Here is a 21,654-nt window from a genome sequence, read left to right as displayed (position 1 = left end):
CCAGGAGTTTATTAAAGCAAAGAAGTGGAATATTCTTGAATGGCCGAGTCCGTCACCTGATCTGAACACAATAGAGCATTTCACTTGTTAAAGACTAAACTTCAAACAGAAAGGCCCAAACAAACCCAAAGGGTTTACAACCAAGTATTAGAAATTACCATTTTATTTACAATTATTTAATTTGTCCAATTACTTTTGAGCCCCCTCGAAATGAAGGGATTGCATTTAAAAAAATGCTTTAGTTCCTAACATTTTTATGCAATCATTTTGTTCAAACCACTTAATTAAAGCTGAAAGTCTGTACTTCAACTGCATCTGAATTGCAGTGATGGCCAGTTCGCCGTGTTCGCCAGCGAACACATGTGGGCTACCATCTTAAATCATAAGTTCGGGGATGCACAGGTAAGTCCTTACCTGTGCCTGCACCGCGAGTCGGTCTCAAATAAATGTGGTCACCGGGAGCAGAGAGTTCCGAGAACAGCCCGATGAAGGACCCCGGCGGCTGTTCTCGGAACTGCCTGCTCCCGGTGACCGCATTTGTTTCAGACCGGCTCGCACAAAGGCACAGGTAAGGACTTACCTGTGCATTCCCGGACTTGGGATTCCCGGACTTGGGCGAACACGGCGAACTGGCCATCACTGCTGAATTGTTTTGTTCAAAATCCATTGTGGTAATGTACAGAACAAAAATTTGAAAAATGTTGTCTCTGGCCAAATATATATGGACCTAACTGTATTTAAAGTGGTTGTCTCATCTTAGACATGTGTGGCATATCGCTAGATGTGCCACCAATGTCAGATTCCTACCTCTGGGACCCGCACCTATCTCAGAACAGGACCCCCTGAAGTGAGCGGAGAGCAGACGCCTATGCGTTGCATGTCCTCTGTTCATTTCTATGGGACTGATGAAAATAGCCGAGCACTGGCTCAGCTATCTTTGGCAGTCCCATGGAAATGAATGGAGCACTGGCCGCTTTTGCGCAGTGCGATCTACATTTATTTACTAGGGCATTTCTGAAAATAGCCTAGCGTACTTGCTCGGATATTTTCGGAACTCCAATAGAATTGAATGGAGAGCTCTCCTTCACTTTTTGGGTCCCATCTCTAAAATGTGCGTCTATCTGACTTTGATGGCCGATCCTAGTCATATGCCATCCAAGTCTGAGATGGCACAACCCCATTAATAGAATGTATCTATATAGCGCCATCTGCTGTTTGTTCTTTTCCTTATTTCTCTGTCCACCTCAGTGGTCACACATGCTCAGTTCCATCCGTTACCTGCCATTAACTATATTTACTGTTAGAGGGACACACCCCTTCTGTCAGCCTGATCTAAATCTAGCAGAGTGATTGGAGCATTGAATGGGGAGATCTCTGATTACATGTGAGGTGCAGGGCTGGTCCGTGATGTGTATGTAACCAATATGTTATGTTACTATTAGGTGGTGCCAGGTTGGTTCTCATTGGGATAATGTAGATGTGTGCCTTTCTGGAATGAAGCGACAGGCCGATTGAGCAAACGATTGTTGGGAGGGAAGCGTTTCCTCCTGGCAATCGCCTGCTCGCTATCAGTGGGGACCGCTGTTATTACATAATTACAAAATAAGACCCTTAAAAACATTATACTTTAATTCAGCTAATTAAAAAGTTATACCCCGCTAGTGTGAGTGGTGATGAACGATCAATTCATCAGATAATACAATGCCAAATGCAAGATACGCAATTCCCTACCAAAAGATACAAAAAGACATATAACAACCATAAAATACAGTGGGGTGGGGAGACCTTTCCCTAAAGATCACCCTATGATACAACTCAGCCCAGAGACGACCCCTAGTGGTGGGGACTCTCTGTCCTCGTACCTGGGCTATAACACCCTCACTGTCCCTCAACGGGTCCCGTTTCCCCCATACAATGGGTTCCTCAGGGGGTCAATACAGTAGGTGGATTATACTCAGCTTGTAAATCACCAATCACCAGGGGTATAACCACAGTGCCCACTCTATAAGCACTACTTAGGGCAGTGATGGCGAACCTTTTACAGACCGAGCGCCCAAACCGCAACATAAACCCACTTATTTATCGCAAAGTGCCAACACAGCAATTTACCTTGAATACTACAGTCCGATATAGAATATCTTCCATGTACTTTATCACTTATCTATAATAGCCTGCCTACATTCAGTGCGCTGCCTGCGCTGTTCATAGTGCGCCCTGCGCTGCTGAATGGCAGGAAAAGTCTAAGGCATGTTAGTACACCATAGACTTTTTCCAGGGTGTGGGTGCCCACAAAGAGGGCTCTGAGTGCCGCCTCTGGCACCCGTGCCATAGGTTCGCCATCACTGACTTAGGGTGTTTTAACCCTTTGCCACAGCCTTTGTACTTCTGGACTCCAGCCCTCCTCGTCTCCTCTACCCAGTGCGGCTCATCCAATTCTCTGAAGACGGCAAACTGCCGAAAACGTTCAGTAATTTTTACTGGATACCCGCGTGTTTAATAAACGTAACACTTGAAGCAATCCAGTGGAGAACAGGAGTTTCATTTTCTACCATTGCTACTCAGCCTGGGTACCGTCTCCTGCTACCCACATAATTACTCAATTGGATTGTCACCTGACCTTTGAATAATTTTAAGCACGCTTAAACATCACAATTGCCCAAATGCTCGTTCATCGGACAATCGGCGGCGGTATTACACTGCAAGATGATCGCTAACGAGCTGAAAAATCTGCAGGTGTGATACAGACTATACTGAAGCATTGTGTGCTGGGAGCTAACCGCTTATCACATACTGGTTATAATGTTATTTCTAGTGTCGCCTTGAGTTCCAGAATGACAAGAATATAGTACTGTATGTAGTGAGTGCTACGTCACTATGTGGCGGTAATGGAGAAGGAATTTTTGCTCCAGCTTGTTGTACTTTGTTCTCTTATCACTTCAGCAGTCAGATAATGAGCAAAAGAAATGGCAGGAAAACTCCTATATCTATATAAAGCCTTCTCCGGCACAGGTGAGCTTAGGCGCTCTTACTTGTCAGCAATCTTCACGCATGGATTACTTTGGTAACATGCACAGCTTGTAGTATAGTGAGGTGGATTAGCAGCACGAATCCAATAGACATGCTGCCATTGTGGGGTACAGTGGCCATAATGGACTCTGGACCCTTTTTTTTGTAATATGTAATTTTCTTTAAAATGATTTTTAGTGAGTAAAACTCTCATCTCCTTTGAGATTGTTACAGGAAGTGCCATCCATTTAATGTATTCTGGTTTATATATCATTATATTCCTATTACTTACTTATTATCTGTAGAGGTAAAACAATATTACTACTGCTCCCATGTGAATTCGTTGCCTCGGTTTTACAGACTCCTGAAAGGCAAATCTGCTAAAATGGTTGTCTGGGTTCTAGATATTGATGATCTATCTTTAGGATAGGTCACCAGTATCACAGGGGTGGGTGTCTGACACCCATCAAGGATGGAACCGGAACCACAGCTCCATCCACTGTGTAGTGGTTACATTGAGTTACTCAGCTTCACTTGAATAGGAGTAGAGCTGTTCTAACCCAACATTTGCTTGAATGGGAACTGAGCTGCAGTAACCTGGCATAGCCACGACACATGTCCAGTGTGCTTCTGGCCCCATCCTCCATTTATTTACAGCAATGGCGGCTGACAACTGGTCAGTGGGGGTGCTGGTTGTTGGACCCCCCACTGATCTATTAATAACCAATTATCAATAATATAGAACCTGGACAACTTGGAACAGAACCCGAGTTCGGGAAATGTTTTTTTACAGTACAAATTAATTTATGAAGTTATTACCCGAAGTTGCGCGAGACTTCGCGAAGCAATAACTTTGGCTCATTGGAGCCAATACATTCTAATACTGTGCAGAGCTCCTGCTCCGTACAGTATTGGAACAAAGTTTTATGCGTAATCGATTTCGGATGTTTCATCCGAAGTCGATTTGCTCATCCCTAATCCTGAGGATAGGTCATCAGTACCTTCCCTGCATAACCCCTTTAAGTATGAAGTGATATAGGGCTCTGGAAATTTTTGCCTTCAACCTGGCACCACCTCCCTTATTGCTGCATATTTGTCACAGTGATACCAATGAGCAATAAAACACAAAATCAGAATGCGGCTGTGCAACACAAATAGAACGCAAATGTCAAAAAAGAATAGCTCCTAGATGGGACAAACCCAGACACTCAACTTGTCCCATATTTGTCACAGTGAATAGTGTTTGGCCATGACAATACACCTGGCCAGCACCCCCACAGAACTGCCTATTCTTGTCCACAATTGCGGACAAGAATAGGACATGTTCTATTTTTTTTCGGAGCCGCGGACCGGAAGATCAGCAGCGCGCTCCAGAAATGTGGATATGGGCAGCACACTGTGAGCTGTCCGCATCTATTCCAGCCCCATAGACAATGAATGGGTCCGCACCCGTTCCGCAATTTGCGGAACGGATGCGGACCCATTCTGCGGACGTGTGAATGGACCCTTAAGGGGATGTTGTAAAAAAGAAAAAAAATAATAATGTGAAAAATAAAACTTGCTCATTCACAATCCTTTTTGAAGGCTTTCTTTTTAAAGGCAACCTGTGAAGAGATTAGGCCATCTAAACCATGGACAGTATGAACTCCTGACAGGCTCCTTGGTTACAGAAAGCTAAGATTTACTCTGAAATGCAGTAACTGGAATCTTCTCACAGGTTCCCTTTAAAGGTGGTTTAGTTGTGATGCATACCTCTTATACTTCCTAATCACTAACAAGATATTATCATTATCACAGTCGTACTTTATACAAGATTGCATGCTTACATTACATTCAGCACGCATTTTCCTCTCTTCCACCCTGTTTGTACACTCCTACACCCTGCTTGACTGATTGTGAGGCTGCTGTGATCACAGGACTATAGGGATAGATCAATTGGGCTATTAGACTTATCTGCACAAATAAGTGCAGCTTGGTTAATGGCACCTAGCACAGAATACAGCGGACTCATTAGCCCATATTTACTGATACTGTCTAAAAGTATTTGAAAATACAATCTGAGAGCAATATGTTATAGAACAAGAAGAACTGAGCAGAATAGTAAATAGTTTTGTGGAAAAAGACTCAGTATAACTTGTATTTTACTCTTATATTCCTACTTATTCTGGGTTCAGAAGTCCAGAAGGCAGCCCTATTAGTGACTGACAGCCTGCCCCCTATGGCTGTGTATACAGAGATCACTGTCCATCACTGATAGCACCGCCAGAGCCCAGAATGACCAGAACTTTATACCAAGTATTTTTTGGCTTAGTTTAAATTTTTTTAAAAAGTGATAACATTTTGGCGCATAGGGGTAGATTTATCAAAACTGGTGTCAAAGAAAACTGGCTTAGTTGCCCATAGCAACCAATCAAATTCCACCTTTCATTTATAAAAGCTCCTCATTTAAGCCTTCGCCCATTTCTGGTAAAACCACATTAATTTTGGCTGAGCCAATCCCCCTTTCCTGTCAAATCACAAAAAGTGTCTCAAAGTCTCTAAAATACTTGTGTTGCAATTCATGTATGTCAGTTTTTTGGTACAAATAGCGACAAAATTCAAGATTATTTTGCCCCAAAGTTTCTACCTCTTGCACATGGCATCAGCAGGGAGAAAGTAAAGGACTCCAGTAGATCAAATTTTCCCCTACTTTGCACCATATTGAGTGGTGTTTTCAGCAGCTTGCATACAGCATTTTTGAGTTCTAGATTACAAACTTGGGTTTTCACACTGTAGTAAATATCCTTAGGGATATGCAAGTAGAACCATGGAGTAATTCTATGAGTTAATTCATTTCCAACAGGTTGTTAAAAGTTACATTCAGCATCTTACTAGTTATAGCTCATTACTAAGCAATATATATGCAACTTTATTGGTTCTTTAACGTATTATGCAGCTGCGTATACCCCCTTATGGCTCCATAGTTTGGGAGCCTTACAGTTCAAGAGTCTGAGACAGGCTAGTGGCGGCCACGTTGGCTGCCACCAAAGCAGGCAATATGGACAATCACAATACATTAGTAAGTGCCTTGTAATAACTTTCTTTGCATGATAAATGCCATTTGCTGAAGTGAGACAACAACTTTAATGCTTGAAATACTTGCTATTCGCTTATTTTTTATTTTTTTTTCCTTTTCTGTTGAAATCTAATAGTGCTTTCTTCTTCTTTACAGGGGATGTCAAGGTCTAATTGCTTATGGCTGTCACTCTCTGGTTCTTGTGGTGGACCCCAGCACCGCACAAACACTTCAGGTCCTAGAAAAACACAAATCGGATGTAGTCAAGGTAAGCAGTGCAGCTCGGCTAGTTGTGAGATGCCACAGTTTTGCTCGTTACACAAAAAAGGAAGTCATTTTAAGGTTGAGCTATTATGAATTCATCTTCATGGACCATGTGTGTACAGCATAGGGGATAAGTACATTTTCACGTGGCGTGGAGTGTGGTTTTGAAGGCTGTGCACACACATGGAAACAAAAGTCTGTATTGCTTCAGTGCATCTAAATTAAAAATGAAGCAAAAGTAAACAGTTTCAGTCTACATCTCCTGTGCAGACGTGTGCATTTCCATGATAGCTGACTGCATCATGGGCGTTCATACTGTACATCATTTGTATTCTCTGATGATGGAGACGCTGAGGTCTGCCCAGGAGCTGTGGACCCAAAAGAACATTTACAAAATCCTTCATTGTTTATCTATTATGCATTTCACTTGGAAAGGTGAACAAAAAGACAACAAAACTGTGGACAAATGGAGCAATACTCTATAATAGGGATAGACCAATTATCGGTTTTATTGATATTATCGGCCAATATTCAGGATTTTGACCGTTATCGGTATCGGCATCTATTTTGCTGATATACCAATAACGTATGGTGAACACAGATCGCGCTGCTGTCAGCGCTCTCTGTTTTCCCTCAGCAGCACAGGGGAGAAGGAAACAGCGTCTCCCTCCCCCTGTGCCGCTGCTGCCGCCAATGAAGAGACAGATGGGAAGAGAAGGGGAGGTTCTGTGGCTACTGCGCCACCAATGAAGATAAATCTCTCATTAATTCATATTCAGTCCCTGACAAAAGTCTTGTCGCTTGTGTACAAATTGACCTGAAGTGCTGCTAAAATATATTTCTAATCAAGATTTTGTTACAAGAAATGGGTCATTTTAATCCCAACAGCTTTTGTAATAATGTTTCAGTGCAAAACGAAACTGACAAAAAGTATTCTAATATTCACAGCTTGGTAAAGCCCATTGAGTCAATTTTTGCCAAGACATAAGTGTTGTCGCCTTGTCATATGAGCTTCACCTGTGACTAATAATGGATCAATTAGGTCTCAGGTGTGTATAAAAAGAACCCCAGTACACTAGACCTTCACATCAACTGCAACCAGACCTCTGCAAACATGCCTAAGATTCACCCGGAGACTAAAGTGTTGATTATCAAGAGGCTGAAGACCAGATTCACTGCTGATGTGGCAGACACCTTCAATGTGTCTCAGCTTCAAGTTCAGAGGATAAAAAAAAGATTTGAAGAGACTGGAGAGGTTTTGGACAAGGCCAGGTCAGGCCGACCCCGCAAGACAACTGCTCGAGAGGACCGTTTTTTTGGCTTGAAAATCCAAGGCCAGCCCATTTTCCACTGCAGCAGAGCTCCACGAGACCTGGTCACCTGAAGTCCCTGTGTCAACCAGAACAGTTTGTTGGATTCTGTCTCGAAATGGCCTCCATGGTTGAATCAGTGCCCATAAGCCAGCACTAAACAAAAGACAATTCAAAAACCGTGTGGCATTTGCCAATGGCCACAGTCTGCTAAAAGGATGGACGCTGGAAAAGTGGCAGAAGGTGGATTTTTCAGATGAATCTTCTGTTGAATTACACCACAGTCGCCTCAAATTTTGCAGGAGACCTTGTGGAACCCGCATGGAGCCGAGACTTACCCAGAAAACTGTGAAGTTTGGTGGAGGCAAAATGATGGTCTGGGGTTACATCCAGTATGGGGGTGTGGGAGGGATCTGCAGGGTGGAAGGCAACATCAATATTATATTCCCTACCATAAAAAAGGCCAAATTCTGCAGCAGGATGGTGCTCCATCGCATACTTCCATCTCCACATCAAAGTTCCTTAAGGCGAAGAAGATCAAGATGCTCCAGGATTGGCCAGCCCAGTCACCAGACATGAACATCATTGAGCATATGTGGTGTAGGGTGAAAGAGGAAGCATGGAAGACGAAACCAAAGAATATTGATGAACTCTGGGAGGCATGCCAAACAGCATGGATGCTGTCCTTCAAGTTCATGGAACTCATACAAGATATTAAATTTGGATCTCACAGCACCACTACTTAATTTGCTGACATATTTTTGGATTTGCAGTAAAGTTGTTCAATTTCTGTATAGGCGACAAAACTTTTGTCTTGCCAAAATTTGACCTTTCTGTCTTGATTAAATGATAAATCTTTTCTCAGTGAAACTAATTTATTTCAGTGCATTAAACATCATTTGGAAGGGCTTTAGCTTTTCATATGAGCTATTTCTAACACCAATTGATTAATTAAGTCAGGTTAATAGCAGGAGTTTCTACAAAATAGAGAAGTGACAAGACTTTTGTCAGGGACTGTACAGGAGGTGGGAGCTGGCTGCAGAATCACATAGCCGGCTCCTGACCTCTATGACAAGCAGCTGTGCTCTGCCGTAGTTAACCCCTCATGTGCCGCAAATCGCAGCTACCGCTCATAGAGGTCGGGAGCTGGCTATGTGATTCTGCAGCCAGCTCCCGCCTCCTGTATATGAATAAACTAGAGATTTATCTTCATTGGTGGCGCAGTGCGCCCCCCCCCAGTATTAATCATTGGTGGCGCAGTGCGCCCCCCACCCCCGTATTAAAAACATTGGTGGCACAGTGCGCCCCCCCACACCCAAGCCCCCCCCAGTATTAATCATTGGTGGCAGGGGCCACAGGGTCCCCTTCTCCTCCGATCGGAGCCCCAGCAGTGTAAGCCTGGGGCTCCGATCGGTTACCATGGCAGCCAGGACGCTATCCAAGCCCTGGCTGCCATGGTAAGCTCCATGCTGCTGTGTGCACAAAGCACAGAGCAGCAGGGAGAGTGTAAGATCCTATTCACCCTGATAGAGCTCTATCAGCGTGAATAGCACAAGGGTTCTAGTCCCTAAGGGGGCTAAAAGTTAGTTAAAAAAAAAAAAAAGTATAAATGAAAAAAGTGTGCAAAAAAAAAAAAAGACACGTTAACAATAAACATATTCACTTTCAGCAGATTTGTGTAGGAATTTCTTTATTTTTTCAAAAATGGAAATTCACAGAATATCGGTATAAATTATCGGCTATCAGCCTGAAAGTTCACAAACTATCGGTATCAGCCCTAAAAAATCTATATCGGTCGATCACTACTCTATAAGTCTGGTGTATGTTCTCGGCTACATATTCTCTTGTACATCTTGTGTCCTGATGGTAAAGTTTTAGCGCTTTGATAGACTGCACATTTTGCTGGGTGAAAATGTCCAGTTGATGAGGTTGTTTCCCCTGTACAAGGTAGACCTTAAATGTAGTGGGAGTACAGATGTGTGACCTCCGTTTTTGTTTTTTTTTTAATTTAATTATTTTACGCACTTATATAGTGTTACTATATTCCGCAGCACTTTACAGACATTATCAGTAGTTGCTGTCCCCAATGGGGCTCACAATCTAAGGTCCCTATCAGTATGTTTATGGAGTGTGGGAAGAAACCAAAGTACCCGGAGGAAATGGGGGGGGGAGAACATACAAATTCCATGCAGACGTTGTCCATGGTCAGATTTGAACCTAGGACCCCAGCGCTGCAAGGCAACAGTACTAACCACTGAGCCAGTGTGCTGCCCACCATTCCTTCTCACTGTGGTGCTGCATTGAGGACCTGAGGCTCGGGACCCCCTTTTTAGTGAGTGATGGGAGTCCTTTTGGTGGGACATTTATTGCCGATGCTGTGGATAAGTGCTGATGCTGTGGATCCATTGTGGTACAACCCCTTTAACACGTTAAGGTCCTTGGACAAGAATGCTCGTCTTAACTGGCCAGTACTTCAGGCACTAGAACGAGCATTCTCGTCCTAGGGTTAACACGCTGCTCCACACGAGCTGCCGCGATTAGCAGCAGGGGCCCAGCTGATACTGACAGCCGGTCCCCTGCTGTATCTAACGGCATTGGTGAAAACACAGATGTCGGCAGATTAACCCCCTGTATGCCGCGGTCACGCTGACCGCGGCATACAGGGGGTTTGCGGCAGCTTGTATATCTCCAACGGGTCCCAGTGCTGCTGTGACGGGGACCCGATGGTTGCTATGGCAGCCCCGATGCCTTCAACAGGCATCGGGACTGCTAGCTACGGAAGCCCAGGAGATCCAGCCCCCAGGTTGGGTCTCCTAGGCAACTGTCAGTGTCTTACAGTGTAAGACACTGACAGTTCAATACAGGACAATACAAATGTATTGTGCTGAATTGAAACAGGGATCAGACCCTTAATTGTTGAAGTCCCATAGTGGGACAAAAAATAAAGTGAAAAACTAAGTTAAAAAAAATAAAGTTTTATAAAATAAATTTAAAAGTTTCAAGTAAAAAATAAAAGCGCCCTTTTCCCAAAATAAAGTAAAAGATATTAGGTATTGCCACATCTGTATCGACCGACTCTATAAAATAAAAAAGGTATTCGGTATCGCTGCGTCTGTAAGAACGTGCTGTATAAAATATCACATGACTCACTTACCCTTAAAATAAAAATAAATTTTTTGGTTACCTTACATCACAAAAAGTGTAATACCAAGTGATCAAAAAGTCATATGCACCCTAATATAGTACCAATCAAAACTTATTCCGAAAAAAATTAGCCCCTTCAAATACTGAGTTTTGTTTGGCTGTTAACCCTTGCTTTGTTAGTGGAATTTTTTTAATTAAAATTGAAAATCTGGGGCGTGGCCTGGTCGGGCATGTGAACGGACGTGCTTGTGGGGAGCTCCTGACCTGCCGTCTGCTATCCTGAGGAATCCTCCATCTGCAGTGAGTGCTGCTGCTCAGGACAGCGCTGGGAGACTCTTGGGAGTGTGCGGAACCTGTAGGAAACATTATGACCCGCACTGGCAAGAAGGAGAGGGAGCTGAGAGAAGACTTCCACGCCGGTCAAGCAAGATGGCGCCGCATTGATCAGAGATGCGGGCCGCAGAGGTGGCGGTCCGCCTGGGTAAATATGCCCGTCCAGCCTCTGCAATACCTCCCTCTGATGTGCCTGTTCCACCGCCTGGGGAGACATCCCTATTTCAGCCAGCCTTTGCAATGGGGCCTACTCATGGGGGTTTACAGTCAGGAGAAATGGCTGAACCTGCAGCCTCTGTCCCCTTAGCTCCACCTACTGGCCCTGCATCTATGTGTATCCAGCATGGACAGCCTGCTAATGGCACTGGTGAGCCCACATCCAAAGATATCTTTAATGCTGTACAGCAGTGCAGCAGTTCGCTTGCTCTTCTTACTACTAACTTGTGTGTCCTTTCTTCGTCAAGACCTTAAAAAAGTCACTGACAGGATGGCTGAGGTTGAAGTCAGAGTGGGCACCCTTGAGGACCAATTGCCTCCTGTTAAAAGGGATCTGGGCATGATAATTCATAATGTGACCCTGTTGATGGAAAAAACGGACGATTTAGAGAACCGATCAAGGAGGAACAACCTCCGTTTGGTGGGGGTCCCCCAGAAGGCAGAAGGTCCAGATCCGGTGATTTTTTTTTTTGAAGACTGGCGCACACTTAAATTTGGCAAGGACTCGTTATCCAGGATGTTTGCTATTGAAAGGGCGCACAGAGTGCCATTCCGCGCTCCACCACCAAGAACCTCACCTCCAGTTTTAATGAAGTTGCTACACTTCAGGGACAGAGATGCTATTCTTAAGAAAGCGAGAGGCCATCCTGAGCTATTGATTCATGGAAATAAAATCGCAATTTATCCGGATTTCTCTGCTGAGGTCCAACGGAGGAAGTCAAGTTCCTGGATGTAAAGCGTCGCCTCCGAAATCGACATATTCCGTACTCTATGCTGTATCCCGCCAAGCTTCGAGTAGTGGCGCATGGCGAAGTCTGCTTCTTTGATACTCCTTTAGAGGCGGCGCAGTGGATCGACGCCAATGCATCATTGCTCAAGAACTCGGCAACTGTGGGATGAGTGTCCTGTCTCTGGCAGCGATGAGACACGTGAGCTATGCTGAAAATATTATGGGACGCGCCTGATATGTTTTGCATAATATTGCTTTACGTATAGGATGTACCTCCTTCTTGCCTAATGTTTTTACGACCTCTTGTTTATTTTACATGTGTTATGTATGTCGGGTCCTTAGGCCCCTGTGCTATCTTGGTGACTAGTTATGGGTGTCACCTAGTGATGTTCGGATATGTCTTTGCAATTTGTTCATGCATATTACGCTGCAGATTTAGGCCTCTTTCACACTTGCGTTGTCCGGATCCGGCGTGTACTCCACTTGCTGGAATTACACGCCGGATCCGGAAAAACGCAAGTGAACTGAAAGCATTTGAAGACGGATCCGTCTTCAAAATGCTTTCAGTGTTACTATGGCAGCCAGGACGCTATTAAAGTCCTGGTTGCCATAGTAGTAGTATGGGAGCGGGGGAGCAGTATACTTACAGTCCGTGGGGCGCTCCAGAATGACGTCAGAGCGCCCCATGCGCATGGATGACGTGCCATGCGATCACGTCATCCATGCGCGTTGGGCGCCCTGACGTCACTCTGGAGCGCCCCGGGAGCCGCACGGATGGTAAGTATACTGCTCCCCTGCTCCCCACTACACTTTACCATGGCTGCCAGGACTTTAGCGTCCCGGCAGCCATGGTAACCATTCAGAAAAAGCTAAACGTCGGATCCGGCAATGCGCCGAAACGACGTTTAGCTTAAGGCCGGATCCGGATTAATGCCTTTCAATGGGCATTAATTCCAGATCCGGCCTTGCGGCAAGTCTTCAGGATTTTTGGCCGGAGCAAAAAGCGCAGCATGCTGCGGTATTTTCTCCGGCCAAAAAATGTTCCGGTCCGGAACTGAAGACATCCTGATGCATCCTGAACGGATTTCTCTCCATTCAGAATGCATTAGGATAAAACTGATCAGGATTCTTCCGGCATAGAGCCCCGACGACGGAACTCTATGCCGGAAGAAAAGAACGCAGGTGTGAAAGAGCCCTAACTTGCCTATAGGTGGGTCAGCAAAAGCGACCCGATTTTATGTTTGTACTCTTTCACGGGTTCTCCTTTGGCAGTTATTCAGCCATCTATTTGGCCGACTGTAGGGAAATTTTTTCGCCCTGTTTGTTTGTTTGTTTTTTCAGGGTAGGGATTCTATCCTTGCCGGAAGCTGTTATGTTTTTGGGTTCGTTTCTGGGGTTGGGAATGGGTGGGATGAGCGATGGAATGGGTTTGGGGATCTTCTGTGGTATGAAGGGAGTGTGGAGGTATGACTGGAGTGGTGTGCTTGGCTATTAATTTTACTGTGATTCCTTATGGCGAATAGTCTTAAGATAATAGGCTGGAATGTTAGGGGATTAGAAGAGCCGACTAAACGAACCGCGGTGTTTATGGCATTGCAACGCTTTCACCCTGATATAATCTGTCTGTCAGAGACTCATTTATCTCCTAACACTACCTCGGTCATACACAGGCCGTGGGTTGGTCATGAGTATGAGACCATTCCCTGATATATGTAGAATTGCACTTGGGCACCAGGCGTTCCCCTGGGGTTGGTACATGGAAGCTTAACCCATTCTGGTTGTAGCTGGTAGATGGGGAGAATGGTATGTTGGAGGAACTGAGGGATTTTTTTGCGCAGAATGTGGGGTCGGCGTCTTTGGGGGTGGTGTGGGATACATGCAAAGTATACGATAGAGGTCTTTACATCCAAAAGATTAGTCGTCATAAAACAAAAACCTGAGACGCCCAGAAAAAGTTGCAAGCTTTAGTAGTGGAGACAGAGGAAAGGTTTGTAAATTCACCTGACAGGGCAAGCAAGGAATCCCTTATAGCAGCACAAGTGGGGTTGAAGCAACATTTCTTGCATACGGCGGATCATCGCAGTTTTTAAAAAAAACTAAAGTATTTTGAGGCGGGGGAAAGTTCTGGGAAGCTACTAGCAAGGGTTATTAGAGCCCAGGAGGGCCCGTTCAAATTCTTGTCTATTCAAAGGACGGATGGTTCTCTTGCCACGACAGATGAGGATATTCTAGCAGTATTTCACGCCTAGTATGAATCCCTATATAGGACTAAACTAGAGGTGGACTCTACTAATATAGCCGCTTATCTTGAAGGGATTGGGATTCCGCGATTATCGGCGGAAAGTGTGACATGTCTAGGTGGCCCTTTGACACTCACTGAGTTGGAATTGGCGCTACAATCGTTTCCCAATGAGAAAGCCCCGGGGATAGATGGACTGCCGATAGAGTTCTTTAAAAAATATAGTGGTGTCCTGCTGCCCCATCTTATGTCGGTTTTTAATGATGCCCTTCTAGCAGGAAGTCTTCCCGCCTCTATGAAAGAGGCTATTGTGGTGGTCTTGCCCAAACCCGGTAAGGATCCCAAATTCCCTGACTCGTACAGACCAATTTCGCTGTTGACCTCTGATATTAAGATCTTCGCCAAAGTCTTAGAGAACTGACTGCAGTCGGTCATCTCCACTATTATTCATAGCGATCAGGCGGGATTCATGCCTGACAAATCTACGTCGGTAAATCTTAGACGACTTTTTCTTAATATCCAGAAAAGGTTAGAGTCAGTCGGAGGTCGAGCCATCCTTTCATTGGACGCGGCTAAGGCCATTGATAGTATTGAATAGAGCTATCTTTGGGAGGTGTTGCAGGTCATGGGATTTGGGAAGACCTTTATCTCCTGGGTCCAGTTGCTGTATAATGGCCCCACGGCTAGGATACGGGCTAATGTGGGAATATCAGAGGCATTTAGATTAGGCAGGGGAGCCCGTCAGGGATGCCCGCTATCCCCCTTATTTTTGCCATCGCAATTAAGCCACTTGCATGTGTGTTGCACTCATGTGACAGGATCATAGGATTTCCCTGTGGGACCTGGGAAGAGAGAGTGTCCCTGTATGCGGATGACATGCTAATCTATGTGGGAAATGTGGAACGGTCCCTAGGTCCTATCATGTCACTCATACAAGAGTTCGGAGATGGGTCTGGTCTCTGTATCAATTGAGACAAGTCCACTCTCCTACCGCTAGATGAATCTGCTATGACTTTCCTTCCCCAGTCCAGCCTATTACAGGTTGCTCGTCAAGTTAGGTATTTGGGGATTTTGGTTACCGCGAACCCTAAGTTATATTAAACTTAATGTAGAACCGCTTTTGACTACAATGTCTGCTAAGGTTAAGCCTTGGTGCAAATTGCCGATGTCTGAAATTGGGAGGAGTAACCTTCTTAAAATGATTCTCATGCCCAAACTCATGTAGGTCCTACATAATTCCCCGATATGGATACCTCGTAGGATATTTATTAAACTAGACTATTTAGGGACCTGATCTGGCATCATAAATTAGCTTGGATTAGACTAGACACTCTGCAGAGGGGGAAAGAGGTGGGAAGGCTTTCAGTCCCGAACGCATGGCTCTACTACATCTCGTCCCAATTGCAACAGCTGAAGGAATGGGGGAGGACTCCTGGGGATAGTGCTTCAGCAAGATTGGTGGCACACATCATAGGTCATGATTCCCGGTGACTCTATTGGAAAACAGTGGGCTTGCTGGCAAGATGACAGGTCATCCCACACTTTTCATGATACACAAGGTATGGCAGAAATGTCGGGCGCAGCTTTCAGTACAAGGGTTTACGCAGTTTTCCCCTATATGGAAAAATCCGCACCTGCCTGAACTGTTCCATTTAGATGGATTCTCGCCATGGGAGTGTAAAGGAGTGAGATATTTATGTTAGCTACAGAGTGCTGGCGTCTTTAAGTCCTTTGAACAGCTAAGAAGTAAATTCGGTCTCCCACACAAGGCCTTTTATCAATTCTTGCAATTGTGTCACGCTTTCCAGACGCAGGCGAAATCATTATCGCTGAAATGTACTACGGTTCCGCTGTTTCAGCAACTTCTCACAAACAATTCCTCGAGTGGTCTGATATCATCCATTTACAGGAACTTGTATGTGAAATCATTGAAGCAAGACGTTTTAGCAGTTAAACATAAATGGGAAGATGAGGTCGGGCCGATTTCAGAGGAGCAATGGAAGTCGCTCCTAGCACTTACTCCTCAACTGTCTGTGTGTGAGGGGCAACGTATGTCCCAGCTGTTTTTATTACACCGGGTGTATAGGACTCCGGAATTGTGATGCCGGATAGGTGTTCGGGCAGATGCGGATTGTCCTAGATGCGGTACAAGTCCTGCATCCTTGTTGCATATGTTTTGGGAATGTGCGGAGCTCCGGAGCTTCTGGGCAGCGGTTTTGTCCTCTATAAAAGATGCCTACAATATTGCGATTCCGCCTGGGCCGAGAACATGTGTGGTCGGGATATTGGACATCAAAAATCGTCATCGCCTGGGAATACAGCGCCTGCTATTCCAAGCTAGGAAACTGATAGCCAGATACTGGCTTAGACCCCAGTCTCCGTCCAGGGGAGAATTTATAAATAGGATGTCTGACATATTGCGCCTAGAAAAAGGTGTATATACCAAGAGAAAGTGTGTGGTGAAGTTTGATAAGATATGGGGAAACTGGGAAAACTACAGGAAACGGTGTCCGGATTAGCCTCCCTTCCTAAATATAATGTGTTAGGGAAGTAGCGAGGGCCCTGTTTCTCTCCTCCTTTTATCTTTTTTATTTCTGTTAGCTTTTGTTTTTTCTTGTCTTGAATGTTGACTCAATATGAATGGAATGACATATAATGGGTGCAATGTGGCCTGTTAGACTGATGTGAGGAGTACACCATATGCTGAATTGAAGTTTGGATAAGGTACTCGGATTGGGGAGCCATGCCCGTTCCATCGCTTTGGTGGGGGGGGGGTTTGGTTGGACAGGGAGGGATGGTCCTTTTTATTTTTAAATAAAAAAAGGTGGAAAATTTGGTTTGTACAAGTGATGATTAATCTCAATTACGTCTACTACTATGCTGGTTGCTGTATTTTATACCCATGCAATTAACAACGTTACTGAACATGTGATGTAATCCCTTTATTGGCTGTTACATGGATATTGCACAAGCATTTTTTTTTCAAATTTTTAGAAAATTGTTAATAAAAATTATCTGATAAAAAAAAAAGGGAAAATCTGCCAAAAATGTGAAATTCTGAAATTTGATCTTCATTTTCCATTCATTCTTGTGGAACACCTAAAGGTTTAACAAAGTTTGTAAAATTAGTTTTGAATACCTTGAGGGGTGTAGTTTCTAAAATGGGGTCTTCTATGAGAGCAGCGCTTGGTGGTGGACGGACCCTGGGAAATCCGGGATCCTCCAGCCACAGCTCTCCCCGCTTCGTTCTCGTTGTAGGTGCGGGTCCCAGAGATATGCCCTAAAGATATGCCCCCATTGTCTGAGATAGGAATACCCCTTTAAGGTGAAAAATGGCTGGGTCCTTAAGGGGTTAAACTTATCCTTTTATACTTGTGTGCTTTCTTAACCCCATGACCAATCACAGTCTTTTGACGATGAGCAGGGCAAGGCCTCAGTCTGCTCTGACGTCTATTGGCATCGCTGCAGTGGGGGTTGGGGGGGGGGAGTGGGGGGGTGCTGCTGCTGCACTAAAGGTGGCCATACACATGAGATTAAATTTGACAGGAATGGCCGATTTTGGCCATTCCCTCCAAATGTCATTTGAAAAGCTAGCGCAAACTACTGTTCATGATGGCCGACAGCGGACTCTTGCTGAAAATGTTATCCACCAGGCTGGAAATCTTTGACTGTTCATTGGATGAAACTGCATTTTGATGGCATGATTGTCTAAATTCAGATCACTTGCCGTTGTGCTCAAGTATCAGGGAGTCAGTTTAAAAAGAAAACAATAAAAAAAAAACTGACTCCCTGATTGGCCAGTTTAGTTGGTGGGATCGTTAGTACGAACAATCCCATGGAAGACTAATCGGCCGCAATGCAGGGGCTGTTACTAACAGCTGGGGTGGAGGAAGCTTCTATTCCTGCTGTTAACTCTTGCCACAGTCCATACCACAGCAGAATTAAAGAGAACTCCCCCCCCCCCCCTATGATCGGGTCACAGGGTTCCCCATTGATCTGACTGGAGACTAGGGGAGCCATCTGCAGTCAGCCCCGAGGACCTACAACGGATCCCAGGGCTGTCTGTTCAGTTATACTAGTGTTGCCCTAATAGCAGCCTGTCATAGTGACACTGAATATAATGTATTCGCATACAGGAGTATGCAAATACATTCTAAGTCTGAAATACAAAGTTATGAAATAGTGATCCCATAATGGGATTTAAAAAAATGTTAAAAAGTAATAAAAGCTGTGCCACAAAACCTGCAAATCAAAAACACCATAATTTAGTTTTAAATAAATTTTATTGTGCACACATTAAATAAAAATAAACCACGTATTAGATATCCACATGACTGTTTTACTCTGAAGAATCCATTTATCAGGTTATTTAGTGTGAAACACAAGCGGTATAAATACATTTTAATATAATGCATCTAGCCATGGCTCCTTCTATGGCCTTGTCTTGAGATAATTAGTATGCTCTCCCCTGCACCCCTCCAATAAATAGTCATGTCTTACATAAAAGAGTACAAATTCAGCTTGCGGCTCTAATGGATTTGTACTCATGTAGTTTATTCCCTTCTTAACCTACCTGGGATGCTTGGAAATCGCTCTCGATGTAAGATTAAAGTTTATAGTTGTTTCATGTATCATAGCCGCTTCCTCTTGTTTCATATGGCAGCTTGAAAATGGTTGCTCAGGTCTGTCCAGAGAGGCAAATGGAGCCAAAGAGAAAGCTTAAATGGGTCTATTGTTTATGCTGTAGGTTGTACAGTAATGCATCCTAATATTAATGTCAGAAAAATGTACAGATTTCAACTTTTTGTCTTAAACAATATATATGACTTGTTAATGATGGTTACTCTACATACAGTAAATGATAAGGTTGAAAAAAAACATTGGTCCATCACATCCAAGGTATAATCATGCCGATCAGGAGGAAGGCAAAATCCCCTTGTGGGCCTCATATTAAAGGAGAAAAACTCCCAACTCCAAATATATGGCAGTTAGAAGAAGTACCCGGATCACCATCCCATCTTTCTGGTCACGCCTCCCATTGTTAAAGGGGTTGTTCATAGAAGATATCTCGCAGACAAAACTCGCAGAATGGGTTGTTAACATTTTTGTTTAAGTATTAGCTTCACCATACCTGTTCTGATGCTTACCAGTCCCCCGCTGGTTCCCGTTGCTGAATATAATGATGATGATAGCCCCTTGTTCCTGGTCCCAGCTTCACACGCAGGAAGTAGTGGATATGCCTGCTCAGCCAATCGCATATCTACCAGTGCTTGGCTGTATGGGATGGTTTTTTTCTTGTCATTTTCTGTGTGGCAAGACTAGACCAGGAAGCGGAGACTAGCATGGACCAGTTAAGGGTGGTAAAGACAGTGGAAGGCGATCAGAGAGGTGAGTAATGCTTCTTTCATTTTTCTATTTTCAAATAGCATCTATCAGCAGATTTTTAAACTGGCTGACCTTTTACCTGTGCGTTTGGCAGCTGAAGGCATCTGTGTTGTCCCATTTTCATATTTTTCTCAGCAATGCGGACACATATGAACATGGCACCAACACAGATGCCTTCAACTGCCAAGTGCTCATGGGTACAAATCTGCTGACAGGTGCCCTTTAATTTTTTCTACCCCATTCTAAAAATGTTATCCAGCCAGACAATCCATTTAACTGTAGACAGGCTAGTATGTGCCATAAGTATTTGGTGAGAGTCTATGGGTGTGACCCCCCCCTCCCTGCTTTTCTATTGTGATCTAGTACACCATGAACACTGTGCAGCTTTGTTGTTTAAAGACTATAAACGCCTTCGGGTGCAGTTTTTTTTATTATTGCATTCTACTCATTTTGGGCTATAAATCATTTTTTCAATTGGTCTTTATTGCAAAAAAATTAAATCTCAATTTTCTATACAGATCAGGTCAGTCTCTGTGTATTAGTAAAACTAGCAGGGTTTCTGATCACAATGAGCCCCGTCAGATAGAAGCCTCGATGGCCCATGTATAGCCCTTATCCCTGAACCCCTAACAGCCCCTAAACACTGATTTAAGCCTCATCCTTATTGGTTTGATACAGATTCTGCTATAATGAGTGTTTATCAGTTGTCAGGATTTCAGAGATAAGGGCTCATGTGTAGCTCTTATCTGAAGGGACCTGTGTTAACAAAAAGAGACAGCAAATGGACAGAAATGTAACTCTGTATCACAAAATCTGCTGACATTTTTATTTTTTTATAAAGACCAGTCGAAAAAGTATTTTGTAGCCCAAAATGAGTAGAATTTAATAATAAAAAGAAATTGACCTTGAAGGTGTTGATAGCCTTTAAAGGGGTTGTCCAGGTTCAGAGCTGAACCCGGACATACCCTTATTTTCACCCCGGCAGCTAGATCGCGCAGGGCACGGGCTCTTTTGTTTTTAATAACACACTGCCGGGCGGTAACTTCCGCCCAGCAGTGTGTTCGGTGACGTCACCGGCTCTGAGGGGCGGGCTTTAGCTCTGCCCTAACCGTTTTACTGGCTAGGGCAGCGCTAAATCCCGCCCATCAGTGCCGGTGACGTCACCGGGGTTCCTGTCAGCCCCATGGAGAGCCCGGTACGTCACCGGAACTCTGAAAAATGCCTTTGCCCTGCGCGATTTAGCGCAGGGCAAAGGAGAGCATCGGAGCATGAACTGCTCCGATGCTCATGTCAGGGGGGCTGCTGGGGTGAAAATGGAGGGCTGTCCAGGTTCAGCTCTGAACCTGGACAACCCCTTTAACCCCTTAAGGACCGGGCTCATTTTCACCTTAAGGACCAGGCCATTTTTTGCAAATCTGACCAGTGTCACTTTAAGTGGTGATAACTTTAAAACGCTTTGACTTATCCAGGCCATTCTGAGATTGTTTTTTCGTCACATATTGTACTTCATGATACTAGTAAAAAAAAGTCAAAAAAATTAATTTTTTTGCATAATAAAATACCTAATTTACCAAAAATTTGGAAAAATTAGCAAATTTCAAAGTTTCAGTTTCTCTACTTCTGTAATACATAGTAATACCCCAAAAAATTGTGATGACTTAACATTCCCCATATGTCTACTTCATGTTTGAATTATTTTGGGAATGATATTTTATTTTTTGGGGATGTTACAAGGCTTAGAAGTTTAGAAGCAAATCTTGAAATTTTTCAGAAATTTACAAAAACCCAATTTTTAGGGACCACTACAGCTCTGAAGTCACTTTGCGAGGCTTACATAATAGAAACCGCCCAAAAATGACCCCATTCTATAAACTACACCCCTCAAGGTATTCAAAACTGATTTTACAAACTCCGTTAACCCTTTAGGTGTTGCACAAGAGTTATTGGCAAATGGGGATGAAATTTGAGAGTT

The 21,654-nt window shown here is 44.1% G+C and overlaps 1 protein-coding gene across 4 annotated transcripts in view; it reads left to right on the top strand.

Moving 5' to 3' along the window:
- The window catches only part of WDR11 (WD repeat domain 11), a 156,148-nt gene that overhangs the window by 14,392 nt on the left and 120,102 nt on the right, over nt 1-21,654 (top strand). For all 4 annotated transcript variants that reach the window (XM_044296331.1, XM_044296330.1, XM_044296329.1 and 1 more), the window contains exon 2: nt 6,218-6,329. In XM_044296331.1, the coding sequence (XP_044152266.1) occupies nt 6,218-6,329 (112 nt within the window). The remainder of the gene's footprint in view (nt 1-6,217; nt 6,330-21,654) is intronic.

The sequence above is a fragment of the Bufo gargarizans genome, chromosome 6 (genome assembly GCF_014858855.1).
Source record: "Bufo gargarizans isolate SCDJY-AF-19 chromosome 6, ASM1485885v1, whole genome shotgun sequence".
NCBI lineage: Eukaryota > Metazoa > Chordata > Amphibia > Anura > Bufonidae > Bufo > Bufo gargarizans.
The sequence above is the reverse complement of the archived record's forward strand: the minus strand, read 5'-3'. Positions and strand labels throughout refer to the sequence as shown.